Raw genomic sequence first — 25875 nt, 5'->3', positions numbered from 1 at the left:
GAGTCCGACTGCAAGAGCCGCGGCCAGGGTGAGCCTCGGGAGCCCCCCTACCTCCCCCTCCCCGGAGCCAGGCCCCCTCTGACACCCCTCAACCGTTTCCCCTTCTCTTCCTTCGAAGAGCGATGCAGGTGCAAAAAGACAAAACCTACGCTGTCGACCTACCTGGCCAAGAACTACAGCTACAGTAAGTGCATGGGGGAAAACGCTTTGCGTTGCCCATCCCGGCCCCCTCTGCGCCCCCCGTGAATTAGGCAGCTCCATCTGGGTGCTGCACCCACGCCAGGCCCCATCCAGCAAGTGCGGCGTGAGGACACTGCTCCACCACAGCCTTTCCAAGTGGGTTTTCGCCTGAGGACACCTTGCTGTCCTCTTCCAAAACCCACCACTTGCGCACACGTCGTGCAGGCAGTAGTAGTCATTGTGCAGATGATGGTGTGTTTCTGATAAACGCAGTGAAATATCGGTAATGTGCACTGGCATCAACAGGTCGCTCTGCAGAAAGGGTGCTTGCTACTGTAAAGGTCACTCTAGTAAGTGCAATTAGGTGTAATGTGAGCATGACCATGTGCTGCTTGGCCAGCTCCTGTTTTCATCCAGCAGGTGGAATAAATAGAGGTTTATCACCTAAATAAAACTTGTAAATGTGAACGAAGCTGAAGCAAAGTAAAAAGTTATTACTTAGAAATTCATATATTCTTTTACTTAATAGCCAGAGTTTCATCTGGTGCGGAATTGTGAGAGATTAATTGAATTCAGTGACAATTTTCACCACCCAGCCAAGGAGTTGGCCAATAGTTTTACATATGTTGCATGACATATTGGCAATACAAGTATTTGCCCGCTTCCCCCTTGGTTCCCTGCGCGCCCACCCCCCAGGTTTTCTGATGCTGGAAGTCAGGAAGAACTCTAATTAAGACTAGATAAATACCAGATTAAACGTCTGTAGTGTCAATAGAAAACCCCTATTAACTATGAATTTAACATGCGGTATCATGGGCTTTTGCACTTTACGGGCTTTTTCTCAGATGACAGTTGTTTCTTCAAGGGATTTATTCAGTTCTTATGCAACAGGGTTATTATATCCATTCAATTCCTATTTGTCTGATATCAAATGAAAGTAAGTTTGAAGTTATTTGCTTCTGTGTTAGTATAGGAAAAAAAAAATCCAAACCCCAGTTTGGTGGGAATAATCAAGCTGAGCATCTGACTTAAGTTATTGTACACTTTTTTTGTTATGGCATTTTGATGCATTTATATCATACATTCTTTTTATATAATTCCTTAATCTAGCTCAGTACAACATAGTGATAAGTTCAGGTGGGACAATGAACTTCCACACTTGTCCGAAATATATGAAAAAGCAGTGATATAAAATGACTACTCCAAAATGAAATACAGGTGTTAGTCATACAAATTCTGATTCCAGTGACTTCAGTGGGTGTGTTGCTTGAATAAAAACTGTAGGTTGGGGTCCAAAATTTAATTCCATTGAATTTGTGAAATCAAGATTTTGTTTTTGAGAGGTAGATTTTTATTCAGCCTCTTCTGAAATAAATAGACATGCTTATATGGAAAATTAATTGAGAGACAAGACAAGGCAGAACAAGTTGCAAATAAAATCCATTTTTTTCTGAAATCTGTTAAAGGAATATATACAGACAAATTGTATTTCTAGCTGGTCAGAACTTGGTTTCAATCAGACTTGAAAATGGATTGCAAGTCTCCAAAACTGAAATCCCTCATGTGTTTTGTGGCTGTTACATATGTCTTGATAAAGTTAGCTCATAAAACCCGGACTGCATTAAAATTGCTGTTTTCTACATGTGAAGTTTATTCCAAATGTTACTGCTTTTGACCTGGTGGCTGGCAGGGGCAGCGTCGATGCAGGCTGATCACCCTGTGGTACATACACTTCTCATGCTTCTTTGAAGAATTTTGTGATAATAGGACCCTTCCTACTTTGACATTTCCTAGAGACAAAGTCCATCGTGTAAAAATCGTGCTTCATTTCTCTGATTGTACTTCTCACAAGAGAGAAGGGGTGAAATGCTGCAGTGGTAGGTACTGCCAGGGTTCGCAGGTACAAAGTTAGCCAGGGATCATCCTCAGAGCAATCTACACAGTTTCACCTTCTAGCATCCATGCAGTTTTCCTCAATAAAAGGTAGAATATGAATGTTTGTGTATTCAGGGTCAGAAGAACCCATTTCTAAGTCTGTTTTATATGAGGATCTTACTATTGATGGATAATCAAAGGCAAAAGATGAAAAAAAGTATAGACTGAGTAAATCACGACAATCCTAAGCCTCTTAGTTTTTCACTACTTGTTTCAAACCTTCCCTTCTTTCTTGTATTTAGGAAAATACTTTAGTTCTTGGATGCAACCTACAGGGAAATGATTTTATTATTGGAAAGACTGAATTCACTGTTCCAATTCATTACTTAATTGGAAATAGCCAGATGTGGCTATAGAATGGGTCCGATTTATACGAGGGGTTGTTCAAGTCTGAGTCAAAGGAGCTGTTTGTGTGTGTGATTCCAGGCGAGATCGCTTGGCCTGATCTGGCAAAGATTTAAGCACATGTTTAATTTCACAGTTGTCAACAGTCCTACTGAAAACCAAATCGGGATCAGGCCTCTGTTATTCTAAGCCACTGTACATGCCCACACATGAAGAAGTAGTTCTAGTTTCACAGCCGAAACAACAGCTTTCAACTTAATACATTTTATTTAATGTTGAAATGTGTTCAAATTTCCAACACTGTTTGTTGTTCCCACGCCTCTATTTTTCTAATTGCAGTCATCCATGCTAAAGTAAAAAGCGTAGAAAGAGGGAACTGCAACGAGGTAACGACTATGGTTGAAGTCAAAGACATACTCAAGTCTTCGACGCCAATTCCTCTGTCTCAAGTGCCTCTTCTTACAAACTCCTCCTGCCAGTGTCCACCTCTTCAACCGAAGCAGGACGTTCTCATCATGTGCTATGAATGGCGCTCAAGGTGAGCACTGGTGATGTGGTGGAGAAAAGTGTTGTAGCTAGCTGTGATAGACGGGAAGGAGGACCAGCAAAGCTCCCTTCCTCATCATGAGCATGTTTTGCTGATAGTTTTTCTTAGGATAACTCACACGTACACCTACATGTTTTAATTACCTTTGCAATTAACTTTTTCCACTTAATCAGCCTCAGCTCTGAGCCACATTGCAGTGTTCACAAAACCCGGCTCACGCATGGAGCATAAACCCTGGTGGCATTAGGCGCTGACAGCATATTGCTTAATGCATCATGCAGCAGTTCAGGCATCTCCAGCTGTTTGGGAGTGTTTTTCCAGGACCGCTTTCCATAGGTATGAGCTGCTTCGTATGCTACAAGCCCGATGGTGGCTGTAGATGGTGGTCCATGTTGGCAGGACCGTGGGGAAGGCATAGCTCTGCCTCACCGACCCCAGGGGAGGGGACAGGACATGATGCACATCTCCTGTCTGCAGAGCTGCTGGAGACAGAGCCAGGCCCTCTCCGCCAGCCTATCCATACTTCGGACCGGTGCCATCAGCGAGATGTTTCTGATCCCACAGCAGTACTGGGACCAGCCAAAGCTGCAGCCATTGGAGCTCCGGCTCCCGGATGGCAGATGAAAAGTAAATACTCTCAGAGCAGCTTGCCAGTCCTGCTGTATGATTAAAAGATAAAACAAAACTAACTTTACCAGACCTTTCATCTGGCAGGCAGCCTAGCCCCAGGCATGGAAGGAAATCCAGCATGCTGGTCTGGACGGGAGGGAGTGATGAATCACAGCTCCTTTTTCTCTCTGGGTTCTTGAGGCAGAAGGGGACATCCCACCCCCATTAGCACCCCAAGTGTACCAGTAGCAACAGATGCCAACAGGAGAGGTTGTGGCATGGTAGGTGCATGTGGCTCTGTGCTGTGGGTCAGAGATAAGGCTGTTCGTAAAATGTACAGGCTGGTTTTTGCATACAGTGATATGACGGTTAATTGGACATGTGCACTTGTAAGGACCATAGAACACCTACGTGCAGAACTTAATGGGCCATATCCATATTTTCAATGAGTTCTAGGTTGATCTTTAAAAGCATTTTATAGGTGTTTCTAAAAGTTGCCATCTGATACCTTATTACCTTAACTTTTTTTTTTGTGCACTAACAGGCGCAGTATTTTATTATTACACAGCACCTCACCCCTCCAGGTCTGGAAGTATTTCACAAAGATTAGAGCCCTCTGCTTGTGTTAGCCATTTTAGGGATACATGCTCTGAATCACGCAGAAGGACCACGACCAAGGTTGCTATCGGGAGCTCTGAGCTGCAGAGCTTTGTTGGAGAGGACCTTCAGGAGGCGGTCAGGGAGGGGAGATTTCAAAAGTGAAAGATTGCAATTTGCTTCTCCATTACTACAGAAAAACACACCATTCACTAAATATTTTGTGATGGTTTTTAAAGGTCACTGAGGTTTTTAATTTGATATAGTGTACTAAAATGGATTTGAAAAAGAAACATAAACTATTATATGTGTTTCCTGTTGAACTCAGTGGCATGCAAACAGAAGGTTTTGAGTTACAGCAGCTTTTTAAAATGCCAGAAGCAAAATGGGTGGAAGCTGTATCTCCACTTAAGTCAATGGCAAAACACCCATTGCCTGTCAACAAGGTTAGGGTCTCACTCAGTAATTTGACCTGAACGGAAGATGCATCAGATGTACACTGTGTTGTGGCTTCATTCATCACGATGTGGCCTTAGCTTTAATCCTGTATGTTAATTCTCTAATCTTTCCTCAGAAAGAAAAGGAGATGTGTATCATGTTGGTCTTGATTCTCCAGGGCTTGCACTCACTGTAGTCCTTTTATGTTTGGCAAAGTGGATGCACAGTGGCTAACGGCTATGAGTGGCAGCATTTTGTACTCTTTTTGAACTGGTATGAGCAGCAACGCTGTTCATAGAAACTGGAGGTCGGGCCCTGCTACGCTGTGTAAACCTCACCCTCCAGCAAAGTGCTGTATGAAATTGTGTGCATTTATAATGACATTTTGATGTCTCCAGCCAACACTGATGTCTAAGTAAAACCTTCCAGAATTAGGGAAATGATATTAGGGCATATTAAGGCCCAGTATCTTAGCAGTAGAGACACACAGAAATTCCAGCATCCCTGTGCCATAAAATACTTGTTTCTAGATTGAGACTTAGAAGGTGTGACATAAGACTGCTTTAGAATAAACTATTTTAGAAGCTGTTTAAGGCATATACATTTAATAGTTACATTTTTGTTTTGTTCATTTCATAACACCTAGGCTCAGTATTTTCATACAGGAGCGAGCCAGATTTCATTGCTAGGCAAGTATCACTGGCCATACATCTTCCAAATTCACTTTAAAGCACCCATTAAGTAGTTACATGTAGGAAATACATAATACGTCCTCATGTATTTATAGGTAGAAATGGAGACGATTGTAAGTGATCAGATAATGTGTTACCATTCGTCAGCTGAGCTATATTAACTGGTGCATGTGAAAGAGCTTTTTTTTAATTCAGAAGTAAAATACATTAGTTTAAACTACTCTTCTGCACACAAACACACACACAAACATATAATGGGCATAAGTAAAAATGTATGTACATATACATTTAAACAGTTTCATGGGATGTTACACAACCCATCACTTTTTGTTAACAGTAATCAAGACAGGACAGTTTTCCCCTGCAGAATAGCTGCAGGTGAGGACAAAGGACTCTAAATGTTCTCTCAATACTAGCCATGCACTGCAGTTTTGGCTGTAAAATCTGATTTCTTTTGAAAACTACTTTCTGTTTTTACAGAGTTTAGAATAGAGTTTCAGAAGAGTCTGTACAAGCATTTAGAAATCCATTAGAAAGCATTTAGAGATGGAGAAAAATATTTTTCTGCCTATCGTCCCCCACACAGAAACTGTCAGTATCAGTAACCGCTAGTTCATTTCAACCTCAGTCTGTGTTAAATTATCTGGAATGACATCTCAGGAGTCAAAATCAGAAAGATCTATAACGCGTATTTATTTCTTAATTTTCAGGTTGATGCTTCTTGATGGATGCCTAGTTGAAAAATGGAAGGATCAACTAAACAAAAGATTTAAGGTAAATGCCACCAAAGAAAAGAATGCTGATGTTCTTGATAAAAAGTTAAACACCTTTTTTCTACTTCTGCATTGAATAACTTGCTTGACTTTCAGATATCCATAACACCTCTGGGTATTATTATTTTCACTTCAACATTTTCATACCTCACAATTACATGGAAGTGTAAGTGAAAATTTGAAAATTTTAGTCTTGCGTTTTAGGGTCTCTAAAATTTTATTTCTATTTTATTTGCAAACTGTCCCTAAATAGGATGATTGGATGATCTTTGTGTGAACTCTGGCTTATTACAATAATGACTCTAGGAATTTCTTTCATATCACTGCTAAGGCAAGTAACTGTCAGATATGTGATATGCAGATGAGTATATAATCCACATTAGGTAAGAAAGGAAGTTAAAATCCACTGCACTGGATAAATGGGCTTTGCTGCATTAAAGATTGCAAGCTGGAGACACAGACTGCTCACCAGTTACTTCCCACTAAAGACCCACTGAAAGTATTTGGCACCCCCTCACCGGTTTCAGGGAACATTGGAAGGAAAAGTCTATAGTATCGGGACCTGGGAGGCAGGGGCAGCAGATGCCCCTGCTTTTTGGGGCTTCAGGGTGGCACTTGCTATCACTCCCTGCTTGTAAACTCCTCTTTATAATGGAAAGAAAGGGTGTATCAAGACAATGTCTGACTCTTCCTCACACTTTTAGAGATGGAAGAAAGTTATTTCTGGAATTAATAAAAGGTTTCAGGTATAAAAGGTACATAAAAGGTACATGCATATTTATTTTAATTATGAGCTGATTGGCAACTGATAGAGAGGAGGAAAAAAGATGCACGTATCCGTCAGTAGAAGCTTTTAGATTACAGACCAACTTCTTGCAGGAAATTGTATTTGATGCTTTTATCATTCCCTTTTCTCCTCGCTTACTTACTCATTAAACCTATGTGTGAAAAAGAAAACGTGCTTTAAATCTTTGAAAAATAAATACATTGCAATTGCAGATGATACCATGTGGGGCTTAGGAGAATACTGACATATGACCTGGACTCTTGAAATCCCTTAGCTGTCAACTTAATGGCCTGTTACTGGCACACAGTGTGTTTTAGTGGCCTCCTCACACTGTTTTGTCATTTCTGATTGTGTCTTGCAACTTGTTTCAACATTCATTTCCAGACTGTCAAATAGATGCATGACTGCCAAACAAAATGCTTCTCAAAGCATGTGTCATTCCCTCTGATATTAATAGTTGCATAAATTACATCCTCATTTAAACATGTTTGAGTGGGACACACCTCAATTCCTAGTTTTTGTTTTATAAAGATGTGGGAAAGATAGCCAATATGGAGATAGGTGTCACAGTGGCTTCATTTTAATGCCCATCATTAATCTCTGAAGACTTGCATCCAACTTTTATCTTGCGTTACCACTTAAAATGAAGGTTTTGAGCTGTCTGTGGACCACAGAAGACAACTGTTAACATAACCACAACATGGATGGTCTCTTCTCTAGCCAGGATGAGAGTCTGAGTTGCAACAGGGTCAGTGCAGAGCTACTAAATAGGGAAGCTGGAGAGCACTTATCTTGCTCTGATCACTGGGCAAAGCCCCTGCCTTTGGGAGTTTCAGAAGAGAAAGATCCTTAATAGAGGGGAGAGGCGAGACCCTTTCCAGGTTCTACTATCTACCTTTCTTTCCTTAAAATAAGTATTTCTTTTCCTGGAGGTGAAAGACTGCAGTCTCTGCTGCAGTGTTGAGGATCTCTCTGTATTTTGGACCACCTAACCACTGAACCTCACTGTAAAAACCTGTTTTCTAACCACTGCACTTTCGGGTTTGGAAATCTGACAGCTATTCTCTTTGGTGGGCTCTTTGATCTAACTGCTTTTCAAAATTTCTCAGGGATGCTGCTGAATAAAGCTGCAGGTGCATTATTCACAACCATCCCATTGCAACTCCGAACACTGTGATTTCAGTGGTCATCTCCGTTGCCTATCTGTAACATAAGCTCTTTCATGCCCAGTCCTCTCCACCCCAAGGAAAAGCAGAACCAGAAAGTAAACACCACCTTCCCTTGTAGCTGTGTGTTTAAATACATATTGTGAAAGGCTAGTCTGCTTCCTGCAGACTTTTCTGAGGAAAAGTCAAGTAGCATGTTCAGTAAGACAGCAAAGAAGGAATTTGCAAAGGAGTCCCAGAGTGCAGATCCTGTCTTTTTGATGGCAGCTCCCCTGGATTTCTGAAAAGGCATGAGATGTGCACTCACATGCAGCATGCACGTGAGATGCGCAGGTGTCATTTTCATCAACTGGTATTGTGCAAATTCTCCCACCCAAGAACACGTGGCAGGTTCCCCCTGCAGACAGCCATAACATACTGACATCAATGGCCCTGCAGGACAGAGCACAAAACGTTAAAAGCAGCACTCGTATCAGTGGTTCAGGATAGCAGATATCAGGTTCTTTGATTAAGACATAATTATTTATGATTATGTCCTTCCCTATCTCAGCCTTTTTGTCTTCTGCATTTCCACAGAGATGGGAACAGAGACTGCAAGAACAAAAGCTGCGAACGGCCCGCAGTAAGAACCAGAATGCAGGACGCAGTAGTCGGAGTGGAGCCCCAAAACCATCAACAAAGAACACCAACCCCCTGGTCAGTGGCCCCAAAAAGGCCATTAAAATAAGAAATGGCCAGAAAGAAGTCAACCCTAAAAAAGTATGAGTGTGAAATTTCCAAAAGGAAAGACTTCTGCACGATGAGGGTCACAATCTGGCTTGGATCTGGCTTGGTTGGCATGTTTTATTAATCCAGAACTCATTGACTTAAAAACTCACGGCAGTTTCTACCTAGACGTTTTTGCTGCACTTTACTTTTAAAAGGTTTGCTTTTCCTTTCAAGCCACTGCAAGCCATAGAGCATAGGTTTGCACTGATACGTGGTAGGCATATTCAAGCTGACTGAACCTTGGGCTCTGATTTGCAATTCTAGATAGATCTAGCCTTGGCTGCCAGAGGTTTTAACTCCTTATGCCGGTTGCCTGCCCTGCTTCCCTGCCAGAGGTTGGAGAGCTGCATGGGGCATCTCTTCTCTCCTCAGAAAGTGCACTGGTTTAGTAGTTGGCGAGTTAGTCTTTGAGTTAGTCTGGTGAGCTGAGAACCGTGGCAGCTGAGGAGCAGCAGAGGATGGTAACCTCTGGCAGACATCTGGGGCAGCAACCACTGCAGCTGCTGGAGCTGAATCTATCTGCTGCTTGGAATCACAGCCCTTATTTGGAGCATTCAGAAGCATAGTTTGCCAATCAGCATCTGGGTATGCATTACGTGATTATTTTTATATGCGTGCCAGAAATATGCTTACAGTGTTAGTATTTGATCTTGTGGGTTTGTGTAGCAAAAATGCATTGGAAGCAGACATTTAATTTTTTTTATTGTACTTCAGGCTGGCTTCTGTTGTTATAATTTCAAATATATTTAAGCATCTAATTGAAAAATCAGTATTTTTTAAAAGGACAGATTAAAGTGAAGCAGATCTGTGGAATTCTTAAAAGTAACAAGTAACACTTATGTTTGCTGTAATATAGCTTTGTTATGAAAACTGGAATAGCATTATTCTAAACATAACTGACAGCTACTGTACAGTGTTAAAGAGAAGATAGGGCTTCATGTGGCTCAGTGTTCATTTGGATAATTTTTTATCATTTGACACCATATTTCTAAATCTTTCTCTGATACCAAATAAATAAATAAATACATACATAAATATGTTTTGTCCCTATTCCTGAACTTCTCAAAACAACTGGCTGTCTGCAGTTTTGCTGATCAGAAGGTAACGTTTACCCTGCAAAGGGTCACAGACGAAGCAGATGCTTTTATTTATGTACTAAGTTTTACTGACAATGTTTGCCGTGTGAGGTATTAAAATAGCAAAAATGATATAAATCTAATTGATGGCATTTATGCTATTCCTGCTCAAGCTCTACCTAGATAAGGCAGTATGGCCAGCACAGTCTGATTTCTGTTAACACATAAGAGGATCACCTGCGTTAACATTGTAAGAGCTCATGATAGACGTGTTAAAAGACTTTCAAGAATTCCTACAACAAAACTAATGACTAGACTTGGCAATTCTGGTGTCTGTAACACAAAACAAGCATTTCTAAAATAGAGAGAGTCTATATCAGAAAAAAAAGGGTTCTGTGTAGGTTAACATGAAGACTTACAACTGGTCATATTGATTATTACAAGAATTACAGTGAAATTTGCATGCATGAAATTTAAGACAGAATATGCTGGAGTGATTTTGGTAGCAGCAGTAATATACTTGGTAATAAGCTAACACAAGCTGAAGACATGGATGCCAAGTTAGAATGCTTAAAACAAAGGGATAGAGGTGTTAGAGAAAAATTGAATAACAGCATATAGGGTAGTTCAGGGGGAAAAAAAACAACCCTGATCATTGGTTGAGTTTTGAGCAGTTGGTTAAAATATGCAAAGGTCAGCATTTTAATGTAGCCGTTCTTGCTAATTCTGGGCAGATGCAGAACTTTATCTTCATGGAACATCTGCAGAATTAGATCCAAAATTCAATCCTGGTGCCAGGAACGCTGAGCATATATTGCATCTGTTGACTTTAGTGGAAATTATGTGTATTTGACATGTCTAAAAAAACAGACCACAAACTTAGGTGCCGAAATACAGACGATAGGTGAAATCTTAATCCTGTACAATGAAATAGAAAAACTGAAATCGACATCAAAGGAGACAGAATTTCACTGTAGGTGACTAAGTTACGTGAGTTTGAAAATGCTGACTTAAGTAAGTATGATCTAAAAGATCAGTATGATTGGAACGCTTCTAAAATAGTTCTATCATCTACTGTGTAGCAGAAGTACTTAAGCTTTGATTACCAACTGATCCCAATTTAATTGAGTCACCATCCCTGGAGGTATTTAAAAGACGTGTAGATGTGGTGCTTAGAGACATGGTTTAGTGGTGGACTTGGCAGTGTTAGGTTAAGGGTTGGACTTGATGACCTTAAAGGTCTTTTCCAACCTAAACGATTCTATAATTCTATGATTCTAAAGTACCCCAATAAATATGTAAAAGGTTAGCTACTAAAAATGAATGACAGTCCTACCAATGTGATGTTGAAATAAGAAATACCAAAGTTGTGACACTTCACTTTAACAAGTTTTATTGTGAACACTGTCAAGTGTGGTGTTTGTTGAATGAAACCTTTGGAACAGCTAGCTAGACTTCATAGCAACATTACATATTACTATACAACTGTTAAAATCAAACTTTTTTTATTTTTTGATATCAGAGAAAAAAGTGTAAAAATTATTTTCTACAGAGAATTGTCACCATTCCTTCTGTAAGTTATTGTCTTTGGACTGAGGATTCCAGTATGTTGGAATAAACTTTTACGCACCAAGCCTGGTGTTTCAAAAATCCTTGGCATTTTTATGTATGCTTTATACTGACTAACTTTCACTCTGATATGGTAAAAATACGGAAGAAGGAAAGGCAATACAACAAAAAGCAGGGGATATCACAACACAAAGAACAGATGTGCAGACAGGGGAAACGAATTAGTAAGGTTTCCCTTACTGTTCTCTTTTGTTTTCCCAAATCCACTTTTTTCTACTTTCTAAGAAGCCATGGGTCAACCCAATTCAACACTAATATAATTCACTTCATTTTGAAAATCCCTTACGATTATTAACTCACTGCGACACCAAATGCTGGCTGAATGCAGACCCAGAACATGCCCGCCCTCCAGCCCTTGTGAAGGCGCGAAACAGCTGTTGGAGCAGCGAGGGCTGTTCGAGCAGGCAAATATTTCCTCCCCATGTGGCCCACTCACCACTTCTGCTCCCCAGCATGTGGCAAAAAGTCAGACTCACCTCTCTTCATGCACATTCATGGCCAAGTGTAGTCATTGCCGTGCTAGTGCACCCCAGCACCAGAGTCATGAAAACTCAGTTTAACAGAGTAGGCAAATAGTCCGCTGATGGACAAAAGTAATTACTGTGCCTATTTACAGCTGAAAAAATTAACAGGCCAAAACTTGAAGTGTCAAATGTTATTTCTCAGTGTTACAGCTGAGGGACTTGGCATTTTTTTCACATAAAATAAAAATTGCCTGGAACACCGAACAGATGTTTCTAGTGCATTTCTTACTACCTCCCACACAGATGTACCCAGTTTAGTAAGAAGTGCCATTGAATATTTTCACTGAATGTTCTAACCTCAATTCCAAAAGAATGAAACCTGAAAAAATATTTACTCTAATTGTGAATAATTGGCACCATTTTAGAAGGTCACTGTAAATAAAAATCAGAACTCTTTTATGAACCACATTTAAAAAACTGTCATAAACCCCCCTCCAACAGGACCTGAATGTCCCAGTGACTTTAATTCAACTCAGTGTTGCAGCTCTGTTATTTTCATCCAGTTATTGCATATAACTGAGAAATACTTCCTGTACAAATAACAAGAACATTTTCCAGTCCAAAATACTCAAACAGCTCTAAAATTATTTTATCCAGCATTGTAACCTAGATTCCAAATTAATGAAACCTGAAAAAATATTTACTCCAATTACGCACAACCGACACACGCTTTTTGGTTGCGCTTAGTAGTTGAACATAAATGCACATCTGAAAACGTTTCCTCAACCAGATTTTTCTGGTAAACCACATCAGCCCCAATTAATTTTGTAAATAAATATAAATCCATCAATATGGGTCAACAAAGATTCAAAATTGTGTTTCTATTTATGGTAAAAAACAGTAACTTGCAAGGACCTACAAATAGGTATTTAATTTCTATAGAGGTATATTACTGTTACTTCTAATTAGACCTAGTCAAAGCTCTACAATTAATTTCAACTGCTGACAGTATATTTCTTTTGTAACATGTCCGAAACTGAACACCAGCCTTACTGCAAGGTGAAACAGGATTCCAAACTTGCTTCTTAGAGACGCAGTAAATTCAGGTGATTCCAGGTAATCTATTAATATCAGACTGGCTCTTGTTGTTGCTGCCAAAAGGCTTGTGGATAAACCAGTATGGCAATAAGCATAAAGGAAAGCACCTGGAAGGGAGGACACACTCCTTTTCTCTAGAGGAGAATACTATTTGGATCAAAACCCCAAAGTACCATAAATACGTCAGACTGCGTATGTTAGAGATAGAAGGTTAATAGATGCATCAAAGTGATCAAGAGATGGCCTGAACAGACCAAAACCCTAAGTATTTTGATTCCTTCTGGTTACAGTATGATGAAAACTTTAGTTTGTAGATACTCAGAGCACATCCACATTTATCCTCTGAACAAGGTAATCAGAAAGCTAATCATTTGCTCCCAAAGAACTGTGGATAAATTTAATAGATACTTGCGAGGTCTGAACTGCCAGTGTAGCTCATTCAGCAGAGAAAGCTAAAGAAAAACAGTGCAGCGGTACACAACCACAAGCTGATTGACTCCATCTTCTTGGCAGGGAAAAAAGCTTTTTCCCCACTTCTCTTATTTTATTACGCAGTAATTCAGTACAAATACTCACTAAAATCAGACATACTAATTCTTCTTAAACATTATTTTGATATTTAGAACCAGCTTGTTTATCATTCTAAACTGAAACAGATCTTTAATATAGGCTTAGTGTCAGATTATGATTTCATTAAAGTTCCTAAACAAGGAAATATGTGGTCTGTTGTATAAATAAACATGTCCTGTGGTTCCATTTCTCTCCTGCTGGGAGAAAAATCAGAAGAATAATGATGTTATCTTCTGTTAGTGTTGGAATAATTTTCATCACATCTCTGCACCACCTAATTCTATGCTGAACCTTCTATGCTGAACCACGAGATATTTTCTAAATAAATGGTCATGAAGGTTACATTCTCTTTTGGTCTGGCATTTAGATATGAGATAAAAGGACAGAGTCAGACTTTCTATAAGATTTGTAGGCAGAGGAGCTGTATAAATTTAATTGCAAGAAAATTTTAATCTGCGAGACTCAGTGGAGTTTATGTTGGAACACATTCCTCCTGACTCCATAAATGCAAATGTTTGCTGATCCCACCACAAGTGCTCAAACTCTTAAACATTACATCCATGTCTATGTCACAGCAATATAAAATTCGAAGAAGAGTGGATGGCAGTCTAAATTATGTGTACAATACCTAAGTCTTGAGTTAAACTTTTAAAGAGAGAAAGTAATCTGTTAAAATATTGACAGTATTTCAATTGCCATGTTTTTGAATACATGATATTTTGATAATTCCATAACAGTCTGTAACTCAAAGATGCACAACCTTTGTGAACCTGAATCTCTCCGTCAGCTGACTGAAACAGTTATTTTTATTGTTTTGAAAAGTATCTCTTAAATTCCTCCTTTCCAAAGCTGCTAAAAGACATTAAGATCAAGAACGTATTTAGGAGAAGCAAACAAGCATTAATAAATTAAATGTTCCCACATTTCAATTTGGGTTTGCATACTTATGCAATGGGAAGAAAAACTGTCATAGATCTATGTATAATATTTCAATGTAATCCACTGAATCGTTTTAACCAAGCACTTATGATCCCCCAAGCAGGGATCATAAGTGACACATATGAATATATTAACCCAAATAAATGTAGTCCTTCAACAGCTAACAGTTAAACCAAATGGAAGAAAATGCTATATTGCTTCAGAATGATGTAATGGAAGATGAAGAATGATGGTTAAACAAGCAATAACTCAGTATATAAAATTATATCACACTTAACCAGGAAGAGCTTTTGTACCCCTACAGCTAACTGAAATTTCTAAGATCAATGCAATAAATAATCTACAGTATTCAACACAGGTATCACCCGTGTGTGATACCTATCAAACATTTACTATTTGGTTGTGAACTTCCATCAGAAGATTAATGAACTCTTAAGACATAAACATATTTTGCTGTTTTAGCATTTCTGCTCCTGTCAAAAAGTAATCCCATCTAAACCTTCAACATTGTATTTGCCCCATCGGTAGAGAAGCCATTAACTCTAGCAAGGATCTTGGGAAATGAACTGAATTGATGTATCTGAAATTGCCCTACTCAGGCCTTTTCTGAGACTGCTTATTGGTTTAAAGTACAACGTGCCAGCACCCAAAAGACACAGAGTGCTGAAATAGTGCCAGGAAGAACAGTTTTAATGGGTTTTTGAAGGAAAAAACAAGCCAAAAAACATAAAGCAATTCTGAAGCATGTTTCTCAGAACTCACCTCATGAGGCAACATATAAATTCTGCACTAATCACAGCTTCTTACAGGCTAGCTAGCCTTAAGTCAAGTTTATGGAAGTAAAGCAGCTGTAGGTGAAAATGGGCCACCAGGAGAATGTTCAGTCCAACTTCTGCTGGAGGAATGTCTATAATAACAAATGCTCCATCACAACAGAAATATTTGTCAGGAAGCTCTTTAAAACAGCTAGCTGTATTAAATACAATAGGAACAATAAAGAAAGAGTGAGAAAACTTCATTCTTTCCGGACTTCGCACTTATAATCAATGCTGTAAGTAAATTGCTTTAACTGAATGCCATTCTTTAGTATCTCAACCTTCAACAGACTCGGACAGCAAAAGTGAGAATATATCAGCTACGGAAAAATATTTGTGTTCTTCATGAAGGCCAGCCAAGTTAGACTGAGACAGTCTAACCAATTCACTAGTTTGGCAAGGAGGTATATGTCAAGAATAGCTGTTATGTAAGAGCTGACTTTATATTTTACTTCATGATATATTTGAATTGAGTAAATGGACTGGAAATGACCTTCTAGTTTATTATCCTACCTGTAACAGTAATCGTTAGAAGATGTTTAGGGAAAGGATAAATAAACGATGCAAATGTTTTTCAGGGCCCTGAGGGAACCAATAGGCCTTAATAGCCCTGAGCAGTCTCAGCTGGGATGCACAGCCATACCATTGGCCAACAGGCCCAGGAGTCCCATTTAAGCTTACACTTGGGCTTAATCCTTGCCTGAGCTGTGTTGCAGGAGTACCTGTCTCTGGCCCTCTCACCTGTTGTTCCTGACTGGACCCTTGAATGGGTCCTGAACCTGTTTCATTACTTGCTTTGTCTGGTATTGTTGATGGATGTGGCTACCCAGTTCTGCTTGGATGCTGTGGGGCTGTGTCCCACCGGTGAGGGCATAGCCTGTGCTGCGGTCATGCTTGGCTCCTGGCTCCTTCTCCCTCGTGGAGCATTCCCACACTTTCTGCTGCTCCTTGCCAATGTTGTAGCCGTGCCTCCACTACCTTTCAGCATTTCAACTTTGTAGGCTGCCTGAACTGGAGGAGTCAATCCACATCATAGTGGACGTGTCATTAATAGTGTTTTAATGAATTTCCTTGACCCTGTTTTTTTAAGGTAGTTGTATACAAAACACCTTAGACTCCTGCAACTACTGGAAAGGCATAAATCTGTTAAAAACAGAAAAACTATCTACTAAACATACATAAAGAAATCATTACTAACATCAAACTTCTAGCAGGTATTACTTGTTACATTGATATACTTTGCAATATGGCAAAGCTGATAACAAAAAACTGGCTGATAAAAAAATGGGTGGACTATGAAGGAAAATATGTGTGTATATATAGTCTTAAATATAGGTGGTTGGGTAGACAAATGTATCTAATGACATGAATATCAATTTTCAGAGATTGCATCTTAATTCTTCAATCTATATCAAGCTCTCCAAATACGCACTCAATGCTTTTCAGTGCATGTTCTCTAGTAGACGATCCATGAACAGCATTAGACAAAATATCTTGTGCAAACTGAGCTCGAATTGATTCAGGAGAGGTCTCTTTTGCCACTTCTGGATCGCTTGGACCCATTAGTTGCCTCCATTCTTCCACAGCATTTTCCTTTGTTAAGATCATTACGACTGATGGGCCCCTGTAAAATCAATATAAGAAAGCTCTTACACTATTCTGAGATGCAGACTTAGCTTTGATGCAGACATAGCTTCAGAGGTACCATGAAGGGTTGTGGTAAGCATTACGCTATCTGAATTTTGTTAAACTGTTTAAATTTTTAAATTTGTTTCTGAGTGATTTGTTTAAGACAATATCCTGTATTTGAAAGCCAAAAAGATTATGAGGATCAGCTATTTGTTTCTGGACTTTTTGTCCCCCCAAAATTCTCACTCAATAATTTCTGAAGCAAGACAATACATACTGTTTTATCAACAGTTGTACTAACAATATTATGAGGAAGATATTTGTCCTGTGTGAAAAGAACAAGGATTCCATCAGAAATTAGTTCTTTTTTTGGAAAAAAAATCCAAAATGACAGTCACTATCCATAAGTTTGGAAAGAATTTTAAATCTTCCCTTTAAAGGAAGAGCACTCCATGCTAGAAGCCACTATACTTGCCCGAAAGAGTGACAGAGTGTAAAATCCTTAGCCCATTTTGGGTGTAGCATGTTTTGTTGGCACTGTAAATTCAAAGTTTGATGTATACTTACATACCTCAGTATTGTGTGTATATATATTGTATATATATGTATATTGTATATAACGAGACACTTACTCAGTCATATAAGACACTAACTCTTCAAAAAAGGGTTTTCCTTTGTGATCCTTATAAAACTCTGTAGCCATTTCACGAGTTAAAGATTCTTCTTTAATCTTTGAGATGGCAAATCCAGCATCTTTAACTTTTTGCATAATGTCATCTAGGAGAATAACAAGCAAACTCATTGTTGATTGAAATAGTTTAGATGCAAAAAAACCACCCATACTTTGAAAGTTTGAGAAAATACTAGATGCTTTTTTAAAAAAATCACCAATACCTATTAAAATTCTACTTACACTATCAAAAAATCATGGACAATATGACAAACACTTCAACAGTCCTCTAAAATATACAGAAACCATTGTCATTGCACTAATCCATCGCTATGCAGGTGACAAACCCAGACTCATAAACTATACCAGTAGCATTCACTGTTGTTTCTCACATTGGACAGAATGTGGACTGTAGTTGTAATGTTCTATCACACGCCAGCTGGCCTGCTAAAATCAATCTGGATTGTTACAAGAGGGGAAGAAAGACTCACAAAAGCCAATGATGAATTAACATTAGAAAGACTACTGAAATTTGTTAGGACAGAAAAGATGAATGCCAAGAAGAGGCTCTGGATAGAGGGGTTAAAAAAAAGTGGCAGCAAAAATCTTTAAGGTAAGATTCCAAATTGTAAATAGTGTTCTTTTTACTTTAACTTTTCCTCCTCATTCTGCTTGTCTAATAGCGAGCTAAACCAAGGATGGGAATGCATCTAATTGAGCAATGACCCCCTCTGAGTCAGTAGAGATACCTGTCTGAAATAAGTAACATGAATTTGGAAAGCCTCCCTCTCCTTTGACTTAGAAGGATGCTGGATGGCTAGTTTGCACAAGTGCCTGGCTTTTAAACTGTTTAACTTAGCCAAGAATTCTCTCACTTCAATTCACTACCATTCTTGTGGAGAAAGAGCTATAGGCAAAAGGAAATGTGACACTTGAGACCTCAATATGAATTATGCAAGCCCTGTAAAAGCATTTCTCAGCATGGAAAAAGCATTTCGGAGAATAAAATAATGCACCTGACCTGATTTACTGCAGTGTACATTGCTAATATTTTGTAGAAATTACATCTGTAAACATAGCCCATACTTTCTAGATCACTTACCTTTATGCTCCTTAGCGGCATCAGGTTTGATTAGTGCCAGTGTGTGCTCCTGAGGGAAGAAGAACTGTAATTCCTTCTCAGCATCATCGGGTGTAGAACTACCATGTAGCTGACCAATAGGTATGTTGTTGACTGCATATTGTGCACGTAAACTAAGAGTCATTAAAAGAGTAAGTTACTTAAAGGAATAGCCATTTTGAGCTTCAACTATGACTAGCCTTAACCCAGTGAATATAAATTAATGTTGATCTGGCGACTTAAGTGTTTGATGATCTCTCTGTAGGAGTAAGAAGCCTTCGTTGTCTACAGAAAGAACAATCAGCTTTTCAATTAACCACCTGAAATATGAACACCTTCCCTCCTAACGGTCATCTTGTTATATTTCCAAGATAATAACAGTTCTTGCTTAATGAAACACAACAGGTAAGGTGATACCACAGCAGTTTCTTAGAACAATAAAATGAGCAGGTAAAACTAAGTTGTTAATTTATAAAATGTGTAGAAGAAACTTAGTCACAAATAAAATACACTACTGATAGAAAGTTTTCATTAAGGCAAGAAAGAAGCATCTGTTCTAAAAAATAATGGTGCTATTTCAAGCAAAAAAAATCAATAAGCATGAGATATTACCACTGTTTTTTGCATGTAGAAAATTAATAACAATACTTCTGTAAACCACAAAGCCTAAAAATTGCCATCCAAAGTCACAAAGGTTCAACATAATAGCCAAGTAACCTGTTCATACGACCGTCAGAGTGGGATTATAAAAAGATTATTACGGGTGGATTCTTCCTGTGGTATGTGCTTCTAGCAGTCAGGGATTTTTCTATGACTCAAGAGATCTTCTTTTCCTTCAATATCCATTTTAAAACTCAGCTTTTCATCATGTTTAGTAGCCATTACTTCTTAAAAAATGCTAAAGTCACTATGTGTAATACAACACTTCTTCCAAGAAAAGCTTAACAAACTGCAGAAATATATATCAGTTTCCAGACGATGGCACTATAGTTACACCAGTTGGAATGTGGTATTCATTAAGATGAGGAATGTGAAAGTAAATTGGAAGCTGTGAATCATAGTTTACTATTGTTACCTGTTTGGATTTTCCTTCTTAGCCTCTTCAACAGTCTTCGGGCCTAATAAATATCTCCAGTGTGCTATAGCATTTTCTCGTGTTAGAGCAAGTACAAGAGTTGGACCACTGTAAAATGGGAAAATTGGCATTAAAAACATCAAATATTAAACTCTGTAATTTGTAAAAGGAATTTGATTATACACAGGCCAGGCCAGGAAAATAAGCCCTACTATTGGATGATTTAAAAATCCATCTCCATTTAAACAGCTACAGTCTGATAAAACCTTATGGGGCTTAAACACAAATTTAAATTTCAAAGTTACTGAATGTTAACATGACAGCAAGAATGTTGTAGAATTGGGCTATGTCTTTATTATTAGACATAAAAATGCTCATCAGCTCCTAAGTTTTTGTATTTGTCTCAGCCATGTCCCAACTTCATATGAAGGCAGTATCAAAACACGATTTATTTTTCCTCCTTTCCTCGGCAGCCTTCCAGAGCAGAGCTCAACTGTTTTCACCCAAATCAGCGGGATTGGCCACTGACTTCAACATCCTACATGCAGAGATATGGAGTAGCTAGTAATTTTTAAAAACCTGATTTATTTATCTAGAATCATAGAATAGAATCATAGAATCATTAAGGTTGGAAAAGACCTCTAAGATCATCGAGCCCAACTGCCAACCCAACACCACCATGCCCACTAAACCATGTCCCTAAGCGCCCCATCTACACGTCTTTTAAATACTTCCAGGGATGGTGACTCCACCACTTCCCTGGGCAGCCTGTTCCAAGGCCTGACCACTCTTTCACTAAAGAAGTTTTTCCTAATGTCCAGTCTAAACCTCCCTTGGCGCAACTTGAGGCCATTTCCTCTCGACCTATCACTTGTTACTTGGGAGAAGAGACCAACCCCCACCTCGCTACAACCTCCTTCCAGGTAGTTGTAGAGGGCAACAAGGTCTCCCCTCAGCCTCCTCTTCTCCAGACTAAAAAGACCCAGTTCCCTCAGCCGTTCCTCATAAGACTTGTTCTCCAGACCCTTCACCAGCTTCGTTGCCCTTCTCTGGACATGCTCCAGCACCTCAGTGTCCTTCTTGTAGTGAGGGGCCCAAAACTGAACACAGTATTCGAGGTGCAGCCTCACCAGGGCCGAGTACAGGGGCACGATCACCTCCCTACTCCTGCTGGCCACACTATTTCTGATACAGGCCAGGAGGCTGTTGGCCTTCTTGGCCACCTGGGCACGCTGCTGGCTCATGTTCAGCCGGCTGTCAACCAGCACCCCCAGGTCCTTTTCTACCAGGCAGTTTTCCAGACTATCTACTATACTTGGGAATTATCTCATTTTCTGCAGTTGTCTGGTCCTGGTTTTGAGTTTTACTAAACTCTCAGATACATGGGTATTTTGTAGCCATGTATTATTCAGGATAATTATTCACTGTACAAATTTCAATCTTATTTATAGATCCACATACTGATTTTTCATTCAACGTACCTGGTCATTTGCTCTAGAAGGGCTGGGAAGTAGTCTTGATTTTCATGCTCTTTGTAAAATTCACGTATTTGTTCTTCAGATAGGATTATTTCTTTCTGCATTGCTATTTTGAAGCCATCATCCTGTATTCTTTGCATGATAGAATCTGTTTAAAATATTGAAATAATGCTAAATTGCCACCCATTCATTAATTTGCACACTTGCAAAAAGTGTCATGGATTTTCCAATCATAATGTTAAATTTTATAGGTAAATTAATTTCTTAACTGAAGAACAGAAAACTAATTTAAAGCAACTGCTAGAGGGCTTCAGCAGTTGCCTGGACACTCAGAAAGCTGATGCTCATCTTCTTAAGGCTTTCTCTCACTTCCGAAACCTCAGTAGGAATTCCTGACTGAGAAATATGATATGTGTTGCTATCACCCAAAGAAGGTCTAAGGATTTTGAATAGGTGAATATTCATTTGACTAAGTCTTACAAGACCGCAAGCATAAGTAAACAGTGTTTGGTACAAGTCAAAATGACTCTATAATTGCCTATATATGGACTGCAAAACTGCTGCTCTAAGCAAATACTGGATAACAATCAAGACAATAAATACACAAGGAGAGGTCAAAATTGTAGTCTTTCAGATCTCTGCGTATAGGTTATTTCCAATACAGAGATTCCAAGTTAGAAATAAAGGTGCTATCTAGAATCTAGGAAAAAATGAAAATATATGCCTGAGAAGAAAAGTAAAATTTTTTGAATGGAGCTTCATTCTAATGGGGTAGATTTTCTGATTTAATCTGTAAAAACATCATCTGTATAGACCTGTCTTTGTGCAGCACTGCCTTATGCAGCATAGAACATCCTGGGTCAGATATTTTTCACCTTGCCATTGATCTACCTTTGACCTGCCATTCAAGGATAACGCTTTATTACAGCAGCAAGTACGATCCCCTACACTATACTTTGAAATTGCTAGCTTCTCTGAGAGTCTTCTAGAAATATTTCATCCAAATATGCAATCTAAATACAGTCTTGAAAAAGCAGTCAAAGGAACAAAATAGCATGGACATTTACATTCTCAACATATCAAAAACATTAACCATGCAACTTTTTTCCTGACAAAGATTACTCCCAGCTTAACGCTGGGAAGATAATATAATGTAAGAACGTTTCATTAGTAGAGTTAGAATTTTTAAAGTTCAAAATATGAGACCTTTTATATACCCTAGATGGAAAATGTAGTTATTAACACTTACGTCGTCTTTCCTTTAAGAGAGAAGGTCTAATTAAGGCCAAAGTCTTTTCAATTTTTTGGTCTGCCTTTTTATCAAAATTCGGGAAAAAGAAGGCAAGTTGCCTGCTGGCATCTTCTACACTGTCTTGCACATCACATATATTTAATATACTCTCAGTTTCCACAGTTCCTTCCAACCTAATGAGATACAAAGTAATACAGTATTTAAGTCACTGTATGCATTGTGTTAACAGTTGACTTCTTGAAAATGTACTTTCTTAAAGGTTAGTGAAACATAAGAATACAATGCCAAACTAAATTTCTATTAAATTCAGATTCATGACTGAAGTAATGTTTCTGAGAAGAGAATTATTAATCTTCTCAAAAAGTGCCTTGTCATGTGCTACGAAAGAGAAATCTCAGCCATGCAACTTTTCTAATTCCCCTCTAGCTTATTCAAAATAGTCTTTCTGTTTCACGAGACAGAATTACCACTGACAAGTGTACAGTATGTAATGAATGATCAATAAAAGGATTGTGCTTAATTCATGTACAGCACGAAAAAAAAATGATAGCACTACAGAATTGTCTTTAACAGACATACTTCTCATTGTTAGTTGCCTGTATTTCTAAGGTTTATTTAGCTATGTAAATACAGTCACTCTTGGCCACTTACAGAAAATGCAATATTCCTCAGTTGTACTAAATTAATGCAGAAAGGGATACAGCAGGCATCAACAAAAATATTAATTATTACGACAAGTTCTTTTTTGGAACAAAGTATTTAAATTCACGTTGCTTCAAGTAAATCTCATGTCTAAATATAAAACCTGATCCAATATTTGAATTTTTGTGAACACTCTCTTTATTGTCTGATGCTGTGTATACAACTATCATCCTCTTTAAAATTCTCTACAAATATTTGGCATAGGAGAAAACCAGACATATCAAGATACCATGGTTGTGAACAGCTAATCCTTACAATGTTTTTATGCATCTTGGGGGCAGTGGGGAAAAAACCCCAAAACCTTCCTACTTGTTTGCTGGCTTTTACAGAGTGGTCCCAGGGAGCACAGCATGCTTGGGTTGTGCTAGTCTGCCTTGGGCCATATCTACAGCTTCCCAGCATACATAGGAGTAAACATGGGCAGGAGCGCAGCCCTCAGTAAGCAATGCTGGCAGTCACTTTGTCTGGGTGAACTAGTATGAAGTGGAATTGCGTGGAGTACATCAGCTCTGAAGCGTAGCACTGGTCACATCGGTCTGACAACCCATTCAAGGCTAGTTCAGAAATGGCAAGAGATCAGTGCCCTTTGCTTGTTGTCTTTACCTAGGAAGCAAGGAGTTTCTGTATTCCCATAGGAACTGTGATTGCATCTCTAATGATGGTCTTGTGAAAAAACAGATGAAGAACTCTGCCTATCCCCTGGACCCTGTGCACATGGGCACGTGAGTGTCTGCAAGAATGTGCCTTGGTTTATGGTGTGCTCCAAATACTATAACTGAACTAGACACATTTTCACTGTTTGTTAGTTACCTGTCTGGCTTCTCAGCCTCAGGCTCATCAGGCACACTCTCACTTGATTTACGTAGTTCTTTCCAGTGAGGAATAGCATCAGTTGCTTCTTTTTTAGTGATTACCAAAACGTGGCATGGTCCACTCATCATGAATTGAACGAAATCATCAAAATCAGGCTAAAAAACATAATTTTTCCCCTATGAATTGCAGGAACTCCGAGTTTATCATCAGAAATGAGATAATCCTTTCCAAAGTAACATATCCGTCCTTTCCAAAGTAACTCATAATTCCTGCTCTAAAATGGCATTCACACACATTACTCAAAACCCTGTCAAATTGTTTGGGAAGTTTTTTGATCAATCTTTTGAGACAACAACACTATAAAGCGTCTAAAATACAATTAATTGAGGTAAGTGAAGTCATAAAATTACATTAAGCACATGTTCTTACAGGTTAAAATGCAAATGAGTGAAGAAAATTGTCTAGAAACTCAATGTGATCAAATGCTATGCTTGCAGTAACACATATAGTGTGACACAACAAATTGCAATACAGTTCCAGGCATAATTTTTGAAACTAAAAATCGTGTAGCTGGCTGCAAATATAGAACACTGAGATATTTGTAGGCTTTTCTTTCATTCTCTTTGCTATGTTCTTTTCATGCCTTCAGTTTCAACCGTCAAACCTATAAATGTACATTTTCATCAGAAAATAACTTTTGAAGCTGTTGTGAGTTTTTAATCTTCTTTTGCTTGTATGTCACCTTTTTCTTCAATATTGTGAATTTCCTCAAATATCTTCTCTCCTTTTAAATATTTGACTAAATCTTTTCTTCAGTCACCCTCATCTGATTGTGTATGATACATTTTTCCTTTAATAATATGAGGGTGAAATATTCACGTGTGCTTTCAATTAATTGCTTTTCTCTTTCAATTGTCTTCATAACTGTGCATAAACTTAACCCATTTCGTAAGATGAACTAACTCAAAAGAGACAGAATGAATGCAAATACAAAAACATTGAGTACAATGCATAAAGGGAGTATCTATACTGTTGTGGCTTCAAAAGTACACTTGCTCACATTAAAAGAAATAGATGTGGCTATTAGATTTGGGTCTCCTGGCTCACCCAGCTTCATCATTAAAAAGAAACAATTTCTGCTTCCAGTTATATCTGAACGTCTATTACCTTGAGTCTCCATTCTGTTATAATAGGCAGCCTCTGGACCTTCAGCAAACTTGCAGAGTATTAAATCAGGAATAATTTTGCCCACTGAGCGCAAAGGATATTCCATATAGTTACTTTAACATAAATATTTTTCAGCTTAGAATTACACTTAAAGAATGGCAAATAATTGGCTTCTCAATATGCATAGGGGCCTCTGAACTTTTCTAATAGTTCATAGTAGTTTTGTTATTCTCCCTGTCCTAATGTTGGCTAGGGTCTGCTGCGGTGTAGTAGTGCTGCCATATATAGACCACTGCATGCTTTTTCCCTGTCTTTATTCGTCATGTCTCCCTCTACACTTAACTAATCTCAAATTTGGCTGCTGTTCCCATGAAGGTAACTTATTTTTACCTTTATTTGAAAACTGTCTCTGTCTAAACAAGAATCCCAGCTTTGCCAAAACCAAGCTCTTCTCAATTCCTTAGAAGCTCTCCCTGTTACTTCCTTTCTAAACCATAGTGCAGCCATCTGGTAGTTACTATCAGATTTCTTTTTTCCCTCT

The 25875-nt window shown here is 38.7% G+C and overlaps 2 protein-coding genes across 2 annotated transcripts in view; one reads left to right on the top strand and one right to left on the bottom strand.

Annotated features, from left to right (window-relative positions):
* Positions 1-3: 3 nt before the first annotated feature.
* Positions 4-8834, top strand: SFRP4 (secreted frizzled-related protein 4; the record flags this gene model as incomplete). Its single annotated transcript, XM_009576233.1, has 5 exons — positions 4-28; positions 119-184; positions 2800-2998; positions 6054-6117; positions 8646-8834. Coding segments are annotated over 5 exons (543 nt in total), but the record flags the coding sequence as incomplete, so codon positions are not given.
* A 7995-nt stretch (positions 8835-16829) lies between these two features.
* The window catches only part of NME8 (NME/NM23 family member 8), a 17777-nt gene continuing 8731 nt past the window's right edge, over positions 16830-25875 (bottom strand). Inside the window, exons 9-15 of the mRNA XM_009576232.1 lie at positions 24165-24322; positions 22650-22825; positions 21404-21548; positions 19923-20030; positions 18830-18981; positions 17690-17834; positions 16830-17052 (exon numbers count right to left, since the gene is read on the bottom strand). Coding sequence (XP_009574527.1) covers positions 16830-17052; positions 17690-17834; positions 18830-18981; positions 19923-20030; positions 21404-21548; positions 22650-22825; positions 24165-24322 — 1107 coding nt within the window. The remainder of the gene's footprint in view (positions 17053-17689; positions 17835-18829; positions 18982-19922; positions 20031-21403; positions 21549-22649; positions 22826-24164; positions 24323-25875) is intronic.

The sequence above is a fragment of the Fulmarus glacialis genome, unplaced genomic scaffold, assembly GCF_000690835.1.
Source record: "Fulmarus glacialis isolate BGI_N327 unplaced genomic scaffold, ASM69083v1 scaffold22364, whole genome shotgun sequence".
Taxonomy (NCBI): domain Eukaryota; kingdom Metazoa; phylum Chordata; class Aves; order Procellariiformes; family Procellariidae; genus Fulmarus; species Fulmarus glacialis.
Note: the sequence above shows the minus strand (reverse complement) of the source record. Positions and strands in the feature narration are given on the sequence as shown.